General features: G+C 39.9%; 1 protein-coding gene across 2 annotated transcripts in view; it reads left to right on the forward strand.

Moving 5' to 3' along the window:
• Positions 1 to 20244, forward strand: part of negr1 (neuronal growth regulator 1) — a 130270-nt gene that overhangs the window by 21987 nt on the left and 88039 nt on the right. For both annotated transcript variants that reach the window (XM_018673137.2, XM_018673138.2), the window contains exon 2: positions 14400 to 14638. In XM_018673137.2, the coding sequence (XP_018528653.1) occupies positions 14400 to 14638 (239 nt within the window). The remainder of the gene's footprint in view (positions 1 to 14399; positions 14639 to 20244) is intronic.

Consider the following 20244-nt stretch of genomic DNA (forward strand, 5'->3'; position numbering starts at 1 on the left):
GGAGTGAGGTAAATAAGTGCCTCTCCAACCCATGTTGTGCCCCCTGTTGGCTGTCATCAGGAAGTAATGTTTAGACCCTTGGTTTTCCTGACTCCTTTTTGACTTATTCCTTTCACTGTGTCCTCAAGTCAACTCAGCTCAAACCCACACACACTCTAGAGGAATATCGATATCTTTAATTGCTCTAATAGTATTTTAGTCTTACTGATGTTTTCCTATGGAGACCTTACAGTGATTAAAGCAATCTCAGAATGGAGTATTTGCTCTATCAATGAAATTACTCACTCAAATCACTGTTATGAATCAGAGACCCTGTTGGAGGGACGAACCTTAAGCCTAGCGTAATCCTTGCCAAATGGACTGGCGATTAGCTTAACTAAGGACTTTTTGGTCCCTGCCAACACACAGGCTCTGCATTTTAAGCAGAGGAGCATTCATTGAATTTCTGTATTCACCCAGCCTTCTGTCACCTCCTCCCATACAAACACACTAACATGCATGCATATACATACACAAAGAAAAATATGAATGCTCAAAATTTCCTGACACATTTCAGCATTCACAGCACTGCTTTTGAATGATATATAGAGAGGTTCAACACAATGCAGCACTCTTGCCTGGCACTAAGAAATATGATAAATTTTCTCATGATAATTAACAGACTTGCGCTACAGGCTTCAGGCATTCCCTCAAACACCTTTTGTCTATGCTCCATGGTTTTGATACTAGTAGAGGTTTTGGATGAAGTGTTTCCTAATGTTTCGTGGTAAAAGCAGGATGTTGAAACTGTTCATGCTGTACAGTCCAGTTCATTCACCCACTTCTTAAACTAGGAAGGGGGAAACTGCGTGCGTACTGCATATATGCGTGTAACACTGTGAGACAGATAGAGAAAGGACTGTCCCTAAAGCAAGCTAGTAAGCACAAATAGGCCATGTAAAATATGACTATGCCCAGAGGGGCCTCTCCTCTGCTCAATGTATTTATTCCAATATTTGCAGATGACTGAAACCAGTTAAGTGCTGTGGCAATTGCTTATTTCCCTTTGTCAGGATGATGAATGTGGTTGTACCTATCGGACTGTGCAGGGGTTCCAATGTCCTGTGACAATGAAGGATTGTCCATTTGTACCATGGACAGAGCACATCAAAAAGGGTGGATAAAGCCCTGCAGGAAAGCAAAAACATTGTTGTTATTGTCATTGTTTATGACAGTGGAATTTTAAGGCATGGCATTTACCATGTCATGTTCATACATTGAAGACCTGACACCCCTGACTGATTATATCTTTTATCATCAGCATTCACCTCATTGACCTGAGCTATGTCAACAGGGGATGTAGCACATAACTGATACATATATGAATATCTCTGTTCTGTAACCAAAAACATTTTAGAAGCTGAGGCACATATACTATGTTTATGGTTGTGCATTCTTTGAATGGGTTCCTGCAAGATTGAATTGAGATGAAACCAAAATGACTGCTGTTGAATGACAGTGATATAAATATAGAAAATATTGTATCCAAAGCTTCATTTTCCAACAGCTCTTTTTACTGGAAGACCTACTGATTGCCAGTTGTGCACACCCAAGTCACAATTTCTCTAATTTTACACCCTTAATGGAGCATGTCCACTAATGTCTAAATATATATACATTTTACTTCCATCATCATAATCTCATAAGGACCCCAAAAATATTTTTTTTCCTGGCACTTGCTTTGCCATACTTCATTTTACGTTACTATAAAAACATATTTCTTGCAGACATTTGAACCTTTAAATGTTTCACAATATCAGTTAAGCCTTTTGCCAGTGTTGTTTGGCATTCAAATTATGGCGAATGTTGATGTTTGCCTGAGTGTTAAAAAGGCTTAGAGACTCCTTCACCTCAGCTCTTACTGCCTGTAAAGATGCCAGAGCTGGCTTGGTGACTGCACCAGCGTCTGTGCGCAGTGCCATTATTAGCTCCACAATGATGTAAGTGGACAGTATTCAGTATTCACATTGACTACACCATAAGTTATTCTCCTCCATGCAGCGCCAGATTCACCAAACAATTTTAGCTTGCTGTCACAAATAAACAAGAATCCAAAATGACTCTGCAATCTATGGTTTTATGGTATTAGGTTTAGAGAGTTAAAACCTTACACATATTAAATGAAAACAGCTTCTTAATACAGTCTTTTGTGCTATTTTGATTGTGGTCAAGGATGTACAGATTCCTAGACCGCAGTTCAGTGGAATTGCAAACATTGTCTATCATCTGTGGATGAAGGGACAAAACAGATGACTCTCATCATACTTTTTGGTTTTCCATTGTCCTTTGCTGACTGTAAAAATACCTTGAGAACAAAATCAGAAAATCTAGCTTTTAAATTCTTGAGAAGTGAGAGGCAGATTGAGGAAAATTATCTTAGTGAGGAAGGAAGTGGTTGTTCTTACAAAGGATGGATAAACGCGCTTCAGCTAAAATAGCCTCATCAGCTGGAGTCTGTGGAATTAAGTAAGCGTTCAATTCAAAAATGTAGAGTGAAGGTGTGGGGAGGCAGACATTTACGCTGACATTTAAAATCACAGCAAACATAGCCTTCGTTGCCATCTCAAGAGTCCACACACAGTCTAGACATTACACAAACACACTTGTTTGGGGTTTGTCTGATTTAACCTGGGGTTTACGCTCAGTTACTGAGCACTGTAAGCTCATCTGTAAACCCTACCAGTCCCAGGCTAGCAGGCGGTGAGTGGCTCTACCCCACATCCAGTCTTGACCTATCCCTCTGACTCCATTTCCCTCACTCCCTTGCTCTCTCCCTGGCCCACTGCCAAGCCTGACCTGTCACTTTGGGCGGCAGGTGAGTGGTGTGGGTAAACTGTTCGGCAGCAGAATAGCCAACCAGGCGCATACAGATGAAAGGAATCACCTCACACTCACTTCAAAGCGCAAACAAACGAGGCAGGGAGTGTGGCAGAATAAGGATCAGGAATTAGGAAAAAAATTGACAGTGACATTGATCAGAGATATTTAAAAAATATTTTATTCAAGCAACCTTTCTCACTCATTCTATTACTTTGAAGTCTCTGTGGTTAAGTTCCTTAGTAGACATCTCGTTGTCACCTCAATAAAACATCACACTCTTAAAAGCCACAGCATGTTGACCCACTTTTTGTGCAATGAAGTACAGCTGTCATTTATAACTGATGTGAATCTTTTTAGCTGTCATCTTGGATTGAGGACTATAATGAGTCTTCCCACTGCGTGTATGTACTGTATGTGTCCGTATGTGTATGTGTTTGAAGAAGTAAATGTACAAGCTAGAGAATGACGACTGAGAAAGGAAAGAGAGAGAGAAAGGTTGACAGAGAGAAGGGGATTAGGAGGACCTGGGCACAGATGGCTGTGGGAGGCAGATGTCCCCGCTGAGCTGTTCAGCGAAGTCCCTGCCAGCTCAGAAAACGGTAACAGAAGTATGCAGAGCAAATAGGCTACCTCAGAACGGGTGGCTAGATTTGGGAAAGCAGATGCTAAAAAATGCGTTCCATGCTCGAAAATGTCACCAGAACCAGTACAACGCAGGAAAACAGAAACCCTCTTAAGAATTGTGTTGAAGTCCTAAATCCCCCAAAACATTCACAAAAACTGGGGTAAAAAACATTTTGGATGCAGTTCGGTTGACTGAATTTTTGTGTTTATTTTTCGAGTGGCACAGCACTGTGGACATGTTGGCAGTCTGACTTCTTACAGGATTTAAAATAAATGCAAACAATGGTAAAATTAATTTTGAGTTTTCCCAGTGGTCTGAGTTAATGCATTTCTATAGCTGATGATACAGGCGCAGTTGTAGTTGTGGCAAAGCACTGAAGACGTGCATGAGGCCAGCTGGTATATATCAGCTTTCTTTTATAATCACAGATCAGGTCAACATAATCTGACAAGCTTTCACTCTAACTTCTGATTGTAGTGCTAGTGTTGGGGGTCGTTACATTGCTGGTTGTTGTGATTGATTTTCCCGCTAATCTCTTCTACTCCAAATGGTTTAGTTTCTTACCATACTTGATGATAGTGTCTAGGGCTGGTTAATATAATAAAATTAAAGTCTAGATTTTGCAAGACTTGTTTGAAACTTGGACTTGTACTCTAGTTGTGCAAGAAAAGAACTGAACCTCCTGTAAAGCTCATCATCGCTCATGTTAAAAGAAATACAGGGCATCACACATAGCTATGTATTTCTTCAGCTAAATAGAGCATTGTCGTTCACTTTGCTAGTCAGCTTCAGCACTGATAAAGTAATCCACACTAGTCTTTAATTCTGTTGACACAGTAATCCTGTCTCACATTTTTGCCTCCCTTTTATCAGTCTCATGGTCTGGATAGAAAGAGATCTTCCTGGGTGTTGAACCTAAACACTGTGTAAATGTGTGTGGTTTACATGCCACAGTGATGGCAATCACATAGCTGTCAGGTGCATTAATGAATGTAGAACTGAAATGATTGGTTACTTAATCAGTCAGATAATTGACAGAAAATCAGCCAGTTTGATAATATTTGCTACTAATTTGTTATGGTAATTTTTCAAGCAAAAATGTCATACATTTTATCATAACATAACATCATATGTGATATGTACTGTAACTGAATAAGATTGTGTTTTTGACAGTTGGTGGAGCAGATATTCCTAAAGACCAAGATGTCATCTTTTTACTGATCAGTTGTCAAAAAAAAAAAGAGCAGATTGACCCATTAAAAAAAAAAAACTTTCTGAAGCTTATGGAGGAGAGAAAAACCTGATGCTAATAAGTTTTCTGATGTAGTGTTTTCTGTCCACACATTTGAAATGAAATGAAGCATAATTAAAAGGCGCCCAGGGCCCAGGCAATATTACAGCACCCCGATCTCCAGTGTGCTTGTCTGGGGTTTGTCAACCACCCACTCTTAGCCTCAGTTTGATCTCAGGGTCTTTAATACACAGCAGAAATCATCTGCCATATGTGTATTCTCCTCTCCTTCCCAGCTATTGCATTTATTTCCCCCCTCCCTCCTTTCCATAAGGGAGGCATTACACAGACACGTATTCATGATGAATGTCAAATGCCAGTCAGTCATTACAAGCTCACAATTGGTGCATTAATAAGAAACTGCAAAAACTTGCAGCTGTGAATGCTTCCCACTGTTTTTTGTCAGACAGCAGCAAAGGTTCAAGGATGACCCAAATGTGCCCCTTTGTGAGACTTTTATTTTTTTTTATAAGTTTCTTGGAAAGTATTTGCTAAATTGTCAGTCCCTCCTCACGCTAGAACCACATGGAGGTGGCAGTGTGCAGTGCCGAGTTTACAGTTTTGAAGGACAGGGTAATTTGATTTGGGAAACACATTGTAGGTGATCTCCACATCCGCAAGTAATTACCATGACATGGCAGGTACCTAAAGGGACAAAGCAGCATGCGTTTTAGTTAGCTTTTCTATAGCCTTCTCTCATATTAGTGATACATTGACAACATACCCACAGAGCTCTCCACCTGGAGTCCTTAAGGCTGTTTTAAAAGTAAAACGCAAGGTCAAAGTCCTGTTATTCACATGGGTAAAGGCCTATTTTCATCCATTTTACCAGCTCTCCTTTGCATGTGCAAGCTTCTGTAAAAGATGTAGGTCTAATATTATTATTGAAAGAGGATGATCTTTGAAAACACTGTTGAAGGCCATCAATACTCCCTTCTGGCTCACCTGCTTGGATATTGAGTACATATAATGGATCATATCACCTAGCTTATTCTCACCTGGAAGCAGAGATACTGCAAGTCAGATTACTTTAGAAACATTTTTAAGGGCCTTTCAAGAAAACATGGTAAAAATAAAGTGTATTGTACTGTTCAAGAAGGCAAACTGTGTCTGTTTTACACCACAGGAAGCCCTAAGCAAACTGAAATAACTGTCGTGATTTGAAATGTGTCTTAAGCCTGCAGCATGCTTCAGTTTCATCAAAGAAATACAGACTCATTCATCTCTTAAGTGTTTATCACTGTGAGTCATAGCTACTGGAAGTTCAGATGAAAGCTGTGTACCAGTAAATCTGTTTGGGTGGCGTGTTCCTGTCTTTTGTTTTTGGATCTTCTTTAAAATAGCTGAATGTAAGAAAAGTAAATGCTGTTTAGGCATAGTGCTAGAGGTAATAATCCTAAACACTGCACAGTAAAGCTGTCTTAATGTAGTGATTGTGATTCAGCTGTACTGAATTTCTGGTCCACTTCTGTGTTCACACAAGTGCTATTTGACAGTGATATTGAACAACTGTAGAGTTTGGCTCAGGAAATAGATTCCCAGTCAATATAGCATTTGTTAGACAGATAATGATTCAGTACAGTGCTTAAACGTTTGATCATGCTTTGTCTAACTGCGTTTTGAATGTGACATTTAACAGCATCTGGGTGTACAGTGGGATGGTTTTGATGTGGATGTATGACACAGAGCACATTCACATATTTATAAGGAGGAATTGTCTGAGGAGGAAAAGCTCACCCATTATGCCTCCGCAATAGCTACTCTTTATCCTCCGAATTTCTGCTCTCAACTTGTATTCAGGCGCTAATTTGTTAGCCCCATTCATTTTTATTCACTCAGAGTTGAATTCACTCAGTCAATGTCAATCCTTGCAAAAAAAAAAAGAAAAAAAAAAAGAATCAATATTGTGAATTAATCCAGAGATTACTCATGTAGGGCTCTGAACGATTTTCTGTACATGAGTTAGTTCTTGTGGAAAAGACTAGTGTTGACTTATGCTCAAATTGAAATAAGCAGCTTGTGAAACCTTACATGTGTGAGGGGTGAAAACCAGAGAGAAGAGAAGCTATAGCACAAGCATAGCCTTTCACTATTGCTCACACATGAGGGAGTCGCTTTTTTCCTAGTTACATACTGTCGACTGTTTTGACTCAACTGCTGCCACGAATGTGAAACAAGACAAAAACCATTCAACCAAAGCCATTCCAGCACAGGTCACTTCATTTGTATGTACTGGGAGGGAGGAGGGTGGGTTCACCTTAAGGGGACCCAAAGCTGGAGGGGACAAGGTGATGCTGTACAGGGTTTGTTGCAATGACTGCTGTGGTAACAACAGACTGGGGGGCATTGATTTTATATGTAGTCAGAGGTCTGACTATTCCTTGCTGCTCTCTCAGTCAAAGGCACCATCTCAGTGTCAGTTCAGAAAAAAATTATACTGTAATGAAAAAAAAAGAGAATTCAGGATAGATAAACCTCAAAGTCTCCTCACTTGAAGAGAGATTTTAGAGTTTCTAAAGGCTATGAGACAGTATTTATACCATTCTCGGCGTCTGTGATGTTAGGTGTTGGTTTCAGCATTGGGTCTGTGTGGATTATAGCTAGAAGGCTTCAGATGTGTCCCACCGGCCACAGTCGACAGGATTATTTTAGGGATTAAGAGCCTGGTGCTCTGTACCTTGGTTGCACAGCTCTACAGTATGTCCTCATTCTCCCTCATTCACTGCAAATACTCAACACCCCACCCCTGAAATACCCAACCTCCAGCAACAAACCCACACCTAGGCTCATGAGAAAAGGGGGCACCGCCATTACACAGGAAAAAAAAAAACACTCGTGGAAGACTGTATACTTACACTGAATTGTAAATATTCATACTGAGCATGTTCCTACACATAGTGATAATACACACAGGGCCATACCCAGGGCCAGCCAAAATTTAACTGAGGTCTAGAAGCATAAGTAGAGTGGGTTTATTCTATAGTTGTACATTTGTAGTTTTTAACTTTTTCCCTGGAAATTTTAGTTTCTGACAAGTACTTTTCTGCATTTTGGTGAATCACAGTCCAACCTGCAAACAGCAAATTGACTTAGAGACAAATAGTTGAAAATATTCTGGAAAAAGTTTATCTTGATAATTTTCTCAAATAAATAAGTAAATAAATTAAGTACAACATAATCTGACTGTCTATTATTCTACATCAATATGACTATTTTCATCACACATAGGCCTATTTAGATCCCATTGATGTGAAATTTAAAAAAGATACTGGGAGCTGCTTCCTGGGGTTTGGAAGTTTCTGTCTTCTCTTTCTTTCCAGTTGCTTCATGGTCCCTCACAACAATAATAGCTGAAGAGAACAGAGCTACCCCTGACCCACCAGAACAGCACCGTCTCTGTGTTCTGGGACACAAATTAAGCAGTGCTATCAGACCTAGCTAACATTAGATTGCATTAGCTAACACTAGCTAATCAGCTGGCTAGCTTCATAACGTTTAGCTGATACTTTCGGAGGCGGCACTGTGCTGCAGATTGTGAATCGCCCGTCTCAACACATATGTAAACATGGTAAATATGTACCGTTATGTACCTGGGGTGACCATATTTTGGTTTTCATAATAGAGGACACTTGTTAGTGAACACTAAAACGTTAACTCACTGCTAATAGACTGTCGTTGTCCTCTTATTTTCAGATGGGAGAAACATGGTCACCTTTCCCTGAGAAATAGGTTCTGATTGGCTGAGCTAAGTCTCAATTCGGTAGATCCATACGACCGTAGGACTTACAGACAGTTCGCTCAGATTTGTTGACTGTTCTGTTTAGGGTATGCTCTAACATTAGCCTGATAGATTCATCTGCGTGATGTCAAAACATTTCGTTCACAAAATAAAATCTTCATTCACACACACACATATATAATTCTAAACATCAGCTTTAGAGAGAAAACATTCACCTAAATCGATGGCCTTACATATAATTTTTTGAACATGTAATGCCCTCCCTTATGTTCATCATTCCTGTTATCTAACTAAAAGTGCTTTAGCAGTCCTAAAAAACATGAACTCTCAAACTTCACAGCAAAAGAGACCCCACATTTTCACACCAAGTCTCATTTTCCCTAGTGCTTTAACATCCAGTCAGCCAGTGTGAAATGCATTTTCTCATTTGAGGATTCATTGAACAGTTGTGCTCTGTTGAGGGCAGTGAGTTGCTGTAAAGGTTGTAGAGCGCACGGCACAGGTACAGTCATCACAGCATCTCTCTCTTTATGTGTGAAACGGCTAAAACCGAATGAAACATCTGTTCCTGACTTCATGATTAAAAGGTTCTTCCTCATACATTTTTATGGCTATATCACGCCCTCTCATTATGCTCTTCAAAACACTTTTTTCATTTAAGCGGGTTAAGTGGGTGCCGCTATTAACAGAAACACAAAAGCATTGTCTTTAAGCAGATGTTCCACTACAATGATGCCGTGCACCACTAATATCCTGACTTAGCCCAGTTTAACACAGACTGGAAAGTGAAATATTCCAGGTGGTCTCCTCAGCATTTAATTTGTACTTCAGTGATTAAGTGTCATTCAAACTGTCGGAGGACAGAAGCGATACAGAGCTGACTGTTTGATAGACTTAAGTGTCGAGCGCTTGCTTGTTTGAATGGTCAGATGTGATCATAAGTATCAGACAAGTTGTAATTGAAAGTGGAATTTTCCAGATTTTTCTTGTACCTCTCTTGTTGTAGCAAGGAGACCTGCCAACCACCTTGTGGTCCGCCTCATCTTTGTTGACAAAAGTTTCAGCCTTTTCTTAGCTGCTTTATATTTTTGCAGAAACCTTAGTAGCTGTACCATGTATACAAAGTTCTATCACGTGGCCTATTTTTCCAATAAAGATTAACCATGTGATATGATATATGTATAATAAAGCAGCTGATCAATATTTGAAACAATGGATCAGATGATCCATTGCTCCCCAGCTCCCCAAATTAATCAGCAGCTATTTTGATACTTAATTAAGATCAAGTTAAAATTTTTGAAAAAATGTCAAAATTTTGTCTCCTCAAGGTTCTAAAGTGTGTCTTGCATTCTAATAAATTAGATATTTGGTGGTTTTAACAAAACACAGTGACATCACTGCATTTTTCATTTCATTTCTTCATTGAGAAAATAATCAGTAGATTGATTGATAATGACCATAGTCAGTAGTTGCAACTCTAATGTTCACCACAACAACTTCATCAGGTAATATGTCAGTGTGGCCAAAAAAATTATTATTGCTGCTTTAGCCTTAAGTGTAGTTGAAGGTTTCATTTAAATGCTAATGTTAGAGTTGATGTTGGGGACAAGAGAAGAGGTCCATATTTCACTTGTTAAAAACCTAAAATAAAAACCAGGACTAGATCTGATTTATTGGAGAAATTAAGTAGTGGTGTAAGACGTTTAGCTGTGTCCCTTTTAATTAGATTTAGGAAAAACATAGGCAACAGTGAGCTTACATGAGGTCTGCATGGCTTAAGGTTTAAACAGCCTGTGTGTTTATTATATAACTGTTACATAACAAGAAATCTCAGACTACAGAGGGACCCATCCAGAAATATATTCATTTCTTCTGCCAAATGTAGAGAAAGAACTGCTGAATGTGAACTACTAGACTGTGAAACACTGAAATATTTTTTGCAAGACGAGATCTGTGGAGTTGGTGCCAGGATGAATATTTACAGTTGAGGAACCTAGAAAACAATTTGATAAAGCAAATAAGAATCTGGGTCAGAATGATGCCCCAGTGTTAATTATGGCATCCGATCAAAGAGCCTGAATGAGTTTGGCTAAACGGATTACAATCTGCTTCTCTTACCAGCTGCCATACTGTAATTAATGGTTTGTCATCATTCTCCATTCATGTGAGGTGCTGAAACACCAGCTTATCACTTTCCCTTTTTTGCACATTGTGCATAATCACTGGGGTTTGAGTTGAACTCTGCTATGGAGCCAAAATCCAACCAAAAATAAATAACAAAAACAAAAGAAAAAGCTTGTAATGAGCCTGGTTTCTCTGCAGTCACTCATCAGAAGCAGGGATAAATAAACATATCAATTAGAGGGTGTTTTAGGTGTCAAAGCAGCTTCAGATTTGATGCTCTGAGGTCTGAGGAATAATTACTTCAGCTTTGTATAAACCATAGGAAGTCTGTATCCTGGTGGGCTCCTGGAGAAAAGGGACCTGATGAAAGAAAAGCCCACCTTGGGTGTTATCAGTTCTGTGCTGCTATGCCTGATTGAGGGAATGAACAAGGGAAATGTGGCAGAAGAAAGACCTGGATGATGGCATGACTTTGCTGTCATTTCCATTTAATTTAATTTATTTCTCAAGGTTTTAGAGCATAATGTAGCATGTTAATTTTGATGGGAAATGTCCATGTAAAATGTGCAAATAGAAAGAATTTTTGCTTTCAAAAAACTGTAAGTAATAAGACAAGGCAAACCTACCAAGGCCAACTACTTAAAAATTCTAAAAAACAAAGGATTTTAATCACCAAAATCCTCTCTCCATACAGGCATTAAGCAGGATTTGTTCCATTCTATGTTTATCTGTAAAGATGACAAGCCAGAACATAAATCTGAAGGGCCGTTACATTATCTGGAAGAGTCCCGTATTTCTGTGTTAAGTAGCAATAAAGTAACTGTGTAAAGGAATAATTGAAATGGGAACACAGAATGGGGAAACACATACAGTACCAGCAGCCCCTCCTACTTCACAACCCTATAATCTGCAGGGAACATACTCAAGTAAACCTGTATTGAATCTCTGCTGTTCTGTGACATATCAACTTGACAGAACTGATTTCAGGATGTTAACTGATCCTTAAGGCAGATTTAGGTCACTGACAATAGCCATTGCAATTTTGTCACAGTACAGTATACATGTATGTCCTATGTATCAATTGGGCTCATATTACTGTTTTGCACTCAGTCAACACTCCATCACAGGCAGCGGCTCAGCCTAATAGCAGCCTAAATCCACCACATAGGGATGTCAAACACATGCCAGACTTGTGATGGGTTCCCATGTAGTTCTTAGGAAGGAGCTGCAGTAAACAACAACACCTGAGACAGTGTGCTAATGTGAAAATGGCCTGTTTTGACACACGGCTTGGTGAGGAGGTGTATAAGTACAGGCATCTGTGCGGCTCCTTGGTGCAAAATTACAAAGACAGCGAGATAACAATAATAATTTCTGGAGGGAGAGTGCAAAGACACTCAGCAGTGATAAGCAAACTGCAAAAACAGTGAAAGGACATCAAGGGCTGGTTCATCAAGATGAAGAAAAATGTCAAGTCGGAGTAGAGATCCTGGCCGGATGAAGTGTCCTCCAGCCATACTTCTTGCACTTCAGCTTTGTTAAAGTGATACTTCATCACAAATTTATCCTTGAAAGGTGGCTGTTAAAAGTTTGTAGTCTCCTTGTTCAGCAGCTTTATGAGTGTTTTGAAGAAACTGATCATATGAATGGACAGCGGAGATGCAGGTTATGCTGCAGGAGTGGTTTGAAACCTGTCATCATTGAAGTTCACCATAACTGGCTTGTATTCAGTTTCACCTCAGCTTCTGATCTCTTCTGAAGGAGTGAACTTTTTAACAGCCACCTTTTAAACCTACATGAGATGAATGTGTGATTCTGAAAGGACCATTTTTGGTGAGAAAGCAGAGAAATCAATAGCAACTACACTGGAGAACATGTTTTTATGGTTAGCTTGTTTTACAAGAATATATTGATAAAAGCCCAGCAAGTCGTTGACAAGTTGCTCACATCGGTGGTTGTGGGCTGCACACAGGCACATTGTGCGTTAATGATCAGGCCTTAAGCTGGCACTCTCAGCAGTCCCACAAAAGTGTGTTTTTTTCCTGTGATCATAGAGATAGGTAGCTTTAACACTTTAAAGCAGTTTCTCTCAAAGGCAGAAAAAAGAATTTAAAATTTGCTTCATTTGTGTAATCTTACATTTTACATAGGTCATGGTCATGAAATTTCAGAATCATGAGAGATAAAGTAGCACCTGCAACCTGTGGATCGACTATTAAAAAATAATCATCACCCTTAAATTCTTTAAGGTCAAATGCATGCCTGTTTTTTTTTCTTAACAAAAAAGGGAAAAAGGAGAGAAACCTGTCTTGAGGCTCCTTCAGTAAATCTTGCCTAAGGGCCAGGAACACCATGGCTCAGGTGGTCAATGGGCTAACTAACTGACAGGTCCGCATGGACTTTCCAAAGTACCTAGACTTCTCTCTTGTGTTGTTTTTTATCACTATCCATTCTCCATTGTTTGCCACTTATTTGTCACAACACCTCTAGGGCAGTGCCTCCACCAGGGGAGAACAGCCAGGACTATGCCATTGTCCTCTACCCGCTTTTCCTGACAGACACTTTCTTGGCATAGAGGGTAAAGAGCTTTGTGGTTAGTGCCAAACTGATTTCCTCAGTGGCTTTACTACCGGTGCTGGCTGTCTGCATGGCATGTCGACTGCAGCTAAACAGCCAAACTTGATTGCCTCTTTTCACTGTCATTATTACAGTATTTGTCACACAATATGATGTGATTTCTTAAGTCCCAACACTGTTGGAAAGATGAGTGAAACAACTACATCCTGATTGTGGTGACCATAACCTCATCATGTTGAACAATTTGCTGATCCTTACTGAGAATTAGCTTTCAAAAGTAAATTGTGTTGACATCAGTAATGGTCACAATTGAATGAATCAGTCATAAAATACAGCATACTTAGAGCCAGGGATGTTTGATTATCTCTCTCTGAACTAAAGGCCTATACTTTGTACAGCAGATATTAGGTTTTGCATTAATGATAACATTGAAAAGCCTTGTGCAGATACAGCCAGGAGCTGTAATTGTGAAGTAAAAAAACCACATACTCTACTATTTTTATCATGTTTTTTTCAGTCAGTCTGAAGAGAACTGTACTGTATGTATTTATTTGCTGTTTGAGTCTGATGTATCCTCTCTTTTGTCCAGTTCTTCACACATGCACGTAGCTAATTTCCACTGTACAGCTGGAGGCACATGTGTTTAATTAGCTCCTGTAATATAATTTTTAATGTCTGCTACACCAGACCTTGACAAAGAAGTGCATGTTCATCAGAAGTCCTTGGTTGTTTAGAAGGTCCAACGAGAACAGAGCAATCATCCTCAAGGCCAACGATTACTCATGGCCCTTCTTATTTTAGTCTTGAGTCCAGTCCAGTCTTAAAGCAGCCCTATCTGGTTGAGTCATATTCTTGAGGTGCTGAGATTTCTATCTTTTATGACTCACTTTCTGACACATTTGTGTCTATAACTAAAATTTACCTTTGCTTTGGTCCATATACTCCCTGGGCTTGCATGAAAAACAAAAAAAACTAAGACTGAGCATTGAACAATGATGTCTGTTTATACCTACAATAAACCCCAAGACACACACCCACCCACACACACACAATCCTGCTCTAAGATGTCTCTAATGGGTAAAATAATATTTAGACAGCAAATTGGACCACTTCATATTTTAAAAATATTCCCCATATTCAGTCATTCCAGGTCTAACTGAGGCGTGTCTCTCTTGTCACTGTAGGTGCTACCTGTTGGATGGGATCTCTAAAGGAGCCTGGCTGAACCGCTCAAGCATCATATTCGCAGGGAACGACAAGTGGTCTGTGGATCCACGCGTGTCCATTGTGTCCAGCGTCGGCGACAAACATGAGTACAGTCTTCAGATACAGAAAGTGGATGTAACTGATGACGGCCAGTACACATGCTCCATTCAGAGCGAGCGCAACCCACGGCCAAAGCTCCTCAACCTTATTGTAAAAGGTGAGTATAGGTGATACTCGTCCTTCTGCACAGGGCACTTATCCATGAGTGTGTCCATTTCTCTATGCAACAAACATTAGATAACAATTGTCAGCGTTTACGCCCTTTCCATTAGTTATTAGTGATGGATTTCAGTTGTCTGCACCTGAATGCATTTGTATTTTAAAGGATAATTTCTGCATACTTTTATGTAATTTTTGTCCTCCCCTGCCTTTATTTATCTAAGATCTGCTTGATACTTATTACACGGACCATTTAGCCAACAGGATGTCCGTAGCGAATGCAACAATATTTTTGTGTGGTCCATGTACCTAATGGTCACAGGTGTATCCTGCACCATCTGTGCTGTGAAAACGTCTGTCATTCTCTTGGACTAACAGCAAGAGCTTGAGCCTTTCTTGCTTTGTGTAAAATAATAAGACGAAATCTCCTCGGCAGAGAAATTTCTTCTGTGGAAACAGACTGACATAGTAGGGTACATTTTGTGCCTGTAGGCTATGCGACTTAAAGTAGAAGCTTGTTGGTTTAAATGACTGGAGGCAGACTATGTAGCTTTAATCAAGCCTCCCTGGGTTTGGTCACAGCAGGTAACAAGATAAGATGTGATTTTCAGAACTCTTAGCTGTGTCCTGTCTTGTTATTGACATGGTGTACTGCACTAGTTAACAGGTGTTAAGGCTTTTAAATTTCAGCCTTTAACATAGTGAAACTACCACTTCACCCTTGAGATTAGGCCTCATTTTGGGCAACTAACAAGGTAAATATGTGTATTTGTGTGTTATGGGGCATTAAGTAGGCTGTTGTGGGCTCAGAGAACTAATTGACAACAGTATCCTAATTGTTACTCGTTGAAGGCATAGGTTGATACCTCAGACTGTGGGTTAGCAGCTGAACAGGAGAGCAGCCCCACTGAAAATCCATCTTCCAAATGCCATGTTCTATTTCTTTAATAGGCTGATGCAGAGATTTACTGCATGTATGGTCCACCCTGAATATATTTAGGCAGGAATATCAATGAGGATGTTACCAAACAAGCTGTCAAAGAAAAAGAGTTTGTAAACCTTCTGCTTTTAATTTTCAGTGTTTGTTTCACAACAGTAGTGCAATGGCCTGCATTCATTGTCCACTGTTCTCACCCTTGTTGTAGCCCTAAGCAGAAAACAGATGTATCACAAGTGCATACCAAATGATTTTTACTCTGTTTTCAAGCCAAGCCAAGGTTAGGATTCATTTCAGTGGAACATAATGTTAGAATATGCATATTTCCACACGGGCAGTGTGGTATTAATAGAGGAGGTGAGGGTCGGAAACACTCTATTGTAGAAGTGTGAGCTGTGATATGTGAAATGTGCAAGTAGGAAGCAGCTCTCCAGCTGGCATTGCTTTTATGACACATGGAGTGAGCTTCGAAAAATTATTGTAGGGGTGTGATGATACCTGCAGTTTGTTTTGTTTGGTCTAAACCATAATATAAAGCATTTGTTTTGTCCTTATCCAGACTGTGCTGGTACAAAAACATGCGCTTGTTAAAAAAAAAAAGAAGAAGAAAGAGAGAAAGAAAGAAATAGAAGTCACAGTCAATTCACAAACTGTCTGGACAGTGTTTTGGAAACTGTCATCCTTTGAGGTTGGAGATTTCATTGGGGATGAACACAGCAGTCAAAACAAAGCTTCTCAGGTGTTTATACCTGTTAAGAAAACATTAACAAATAGCACACCACGAGCAGTAACCCAGAAAGCTGTGTGCCCTCAGCTCATTTTGTTATTAGAGATTTTATAAGCTGTTGGCTATCATATGTCAACACCCATCTTCTTGCACTGTACTTATGTGTAGGTTCTGCATCGGTTTGAGCATGCCCTAAGTGCCTTTTAAATTATTGTGGTTGTTTATGTGGTTGTCTTTTATCCTGGCAGGCATGTGGCTGCTGATAAGAGTGTAGCTCACCTCACTCCCCTTGAAAATGGCCCACTGGTTAACAAGTCTGTCCCATTATCAGAGGGTCACAGAATTAAAACCCTCTGTAATTTGGAAGTATCCCAGATTATGACAATGAACACGTACGGGTTCACTTAATGTTTGTTGATGTCGATACACATAAGCTCAATGCGTAAAACAGATCCACAGTGCTCTATCAGCACTTGTCAGCTCGTCAGAGCACCACGGTGCTTTGCAGATACGGCGACTGTCCCATAGCTGAAAGGTCACAGGGGCAGCATCTGCCTCTGCCAATGTGTCCATCAACAGCCCTGTGTCTTGTTCTAGTTCCCTCGAGCAAGCAACCCTTCCCTCTGCACTGCACTTTTTCTCCCTCTTTCTCATTCTTGTTTCCTCCTGGTGAGTGGTGAAGGCACTCCTGTAAAACCCACCCATCCAATTTAATCAGTTTCAGTACAGAATCAGTATTGGCCTTGACACTGATATTTATTAAGTTGACCTAATATTGGCCTAATGTGACCAATCCACAATTAATACTTAAGTAGTTGATTGTCTGTGGTGAGCTAATTTACCGCTGTTAAACATCGTATGCATTTTAATGCAAAGACAGTAGAAGCTTTTACAGTGAAACTGAAGTATTGGCAATGTCATTTGAAGTTAGCTAACATTACCAAACTTTATAAAGTTTTTCAAAAGTACATTTTCTGCACTTTTTGTTGAGAAGTCAATTTTAAATCTCTTTTATTGATCAGAGATCAATAAAGGAGCACGTCTCAGAAAACAAGGACATACATAAAATCTTACATTGAACATTTTGCAACTAGAATTTCACAGAGTTCTTTGCAGGGAGGAAGTGTAACACAGATTTTCGATTTAGGGAAAAAAGAGCACTGCTATCAGATCAATATATGCTATTGGCAGAGGCCATGAGTTAAGGTTTCAGGACAGAAGAAGTCAGATTGTTGCATCCTATGATAGGCTACATGTTATCGTGAAAAGCCCTTTTGAAAGAAAGTTTACCTTTGAGTCCATTGGTTATAAAAAGAAACTCCTAGAATGACTAATTCAACAATATTTGGCTGTATAAAACCTCATCCATGTCCACTTTGCTCCAGCTGTCAAAATGTCTCCATTGTCTGTCCATTAAAACACTGGACCTCCTGATGTACAGTCCTGTGGAGTGGCTGAGTTTCACATGACATTCATAGTGACAGCGAGCAGAGCTGCTTTGGCTACTTTGCCTCCGCTTCAGCAATGTTTTACAGGCTCACCATGCCTCTAAATACACCTGTGATAAACCGTAGTCAGCTGCTTGGCAGGCAGTAATAGTCGCTACAGGACCATCATGTTTTGTAGATGTTGGCTTTCTGAAGAACATTCTGTAACGGGAATCTTACCAGGGGTGTTTCGGGTCATGGCAGCTCCTCACCACTGGCCATATGGCCACAATCAAACCGAAGCAAATGTGCCAGCTGCCAGCTGTATAATAACACTTTGCAATGCCCAGAATTCCTGATGGATGTGACCTAGTGGCTAAGATTTGGCAACAGTTTGACCTACAAATAACAATTGTTGTCCTACAGTTCACAAATGGAACATGCTGGTAATTTTATTTAGCAGTGTTTATCAGTTATACACCGAGACAGGTGCTTGTATTGCATAGAAACAATAATATGGTTAATTAAAGCTTAATATCAATAGCAGTTTGTTTTGTAACATCCAATCAACAGTCAGTTCATAATACATTTAGAAAGGAGTCAGAGGAACAGTTGGATAATTATACAAGAAAACAATAACATCTGTAAGTGACAGAAACGGGGTCAGTATCTCTTTGGTTGTGATGATGATTGCACAATATGAAAGAAAAAGCTGAACATAGAGTTCCATAAATATGGTCCCTACTTGTTACTTTTACTGTTATCAGCTATTCGTAAAGCTTGATGGTGTTTTGATTGTGTTATCTAAATCTGCTACGGTTGAGTCATCAGGCAAATGGGTCGCCAGCCGTTCAGACAGAGCTGTGTACCCGAGTGTGAGCTGCAGGCAGGAAGTATGTCGAAATACAGATGACTTACTCCAGCTGATAAATGCCTGCGGTCACGTTTCTGACAGGGCACTCAAGGTAGTTAAAAATTTGGTTCATTATATCGCCAGACACTCTGTCGTTTTCATTTGTTTTATGTGGGGCTATAACATATGTGTGCTGTTATGGAATATCCATAACTTCTCACCATATTGTACTTTTGTTTGTTTGCTTTGTCAAACTCTGCGCGTTGTGAATCATTACCTGTCAGTGTGCGCTACTTGTGTACACATGCTTAAGCCCACTCATGGAGAACAGAGGGATTTCTTTACAGATGAAATGTAGCAAGGGAGCAGTTCTGTCATGTCGCAGAGGCTTCTGGGAGCATGCTGTTTTTTCATCTGCTGAAAGGAAAAGGGAAGACTTGCTAAGAAAAAAGACACTTTAATCTGGGCTTTTCAGTCCAAGCATACAACGTTTATTAATGCTGTGACACGAATGTTTCAGTTGAAGTAAAAGGATTTCATGGCATTGGATTTTTTGGCAGTTTTGCTTTGCTAGACAGTGCACCATGAGGAGTAACACAGAAAATCTGAGCAAGAAGGTTTTACTGCATATGTATGAAAATGTGCAATGGTCTCAACTCATTTCAGGTGCATGGTAGGGTCCTTGACCAGCTGATCCACCGAGTAATTATGTTTGTCTGAGATGCATATCGACATCAGCAGTGTTGGGTGGCTTTCTTTCTTGTATTTGGTCATGTCATTATAGTTTTCTCAACACATATATTTTAACATTTATAGCATCTCTATCAGATAAATCCATTTTAACAAAAAAACAAAACATTTTTTTCTTTCTAATCACATTCCATGGGGATTCCCCTCACCTGAACATTACAATGGTTTTATAGCAACAGGAAGCTCTTCTTATTGTCACACTTCTTAACACATGAATCGAATGCTGCTGCATTAAAGGCAGGGGGTTAGATATGGCTGTGACTGTTCCCTCATCTCTCAGAATCGTTTAATCTCTGTGTGACATTTATCCCCCCCTGAGACCTTGTGTCACCTCAACAAATTACGTTTGCATCTGCGCCTCTCCCCCCATTGCTTCATTGCCATTAAACAGAGCCCAGGCGAAGTGAGAAAAGTGAGGAATTTAAGAACACAGCACTATTGCACCAGCATTACAGCTCAGAGTCACATGCAATCAAGGGCAGAGCCTATGCATGATATTTGTGCTCTTTGTTCTTGTTGCAAATGAAAGAAATCTGAAGCTCCATATGCTGATGGTGAAAAATAACTCAATGTACTAGAGCACTGACAGCAGCAGATACAGAGAGACCTACAAGAATGTTAATGTTCTGTACAGTGATGCAAAGATAGAGTTCATGCACAACTTTGAATCTACCAGTGCTCTCACATAATCTGAGCCCAAAGCAATAATCATCAGGGCCATCAGGGTCTGCTGAATTACTGAAAGGGTCCATGTTTTCCTGCAGGTACATTTGGCACAGGTAACTGCTGAGCAGTTAAACTCTTCCTTTAAATACTTGACTTAACAAGATTAAACTGAGTTCTGCCCGGTGGCCGTGCACCGATTATGGAGTAAAACTGATGAATCAGTGACATCACTGACGACTTGATC

This window comes from Lates calcarifer, linkage group LG17 (assembly GCF_001640805.2).
Source record: "Lates calcarifer isolate ASB-BC8 linkage group LG17, TLL_Latcal_v3, whole genome shotgun sequence".
NCBI lineage: Eukaryota > Metazoa > Chordata > Actinopteri > Centropomidae > Lates > Lates calcarifer.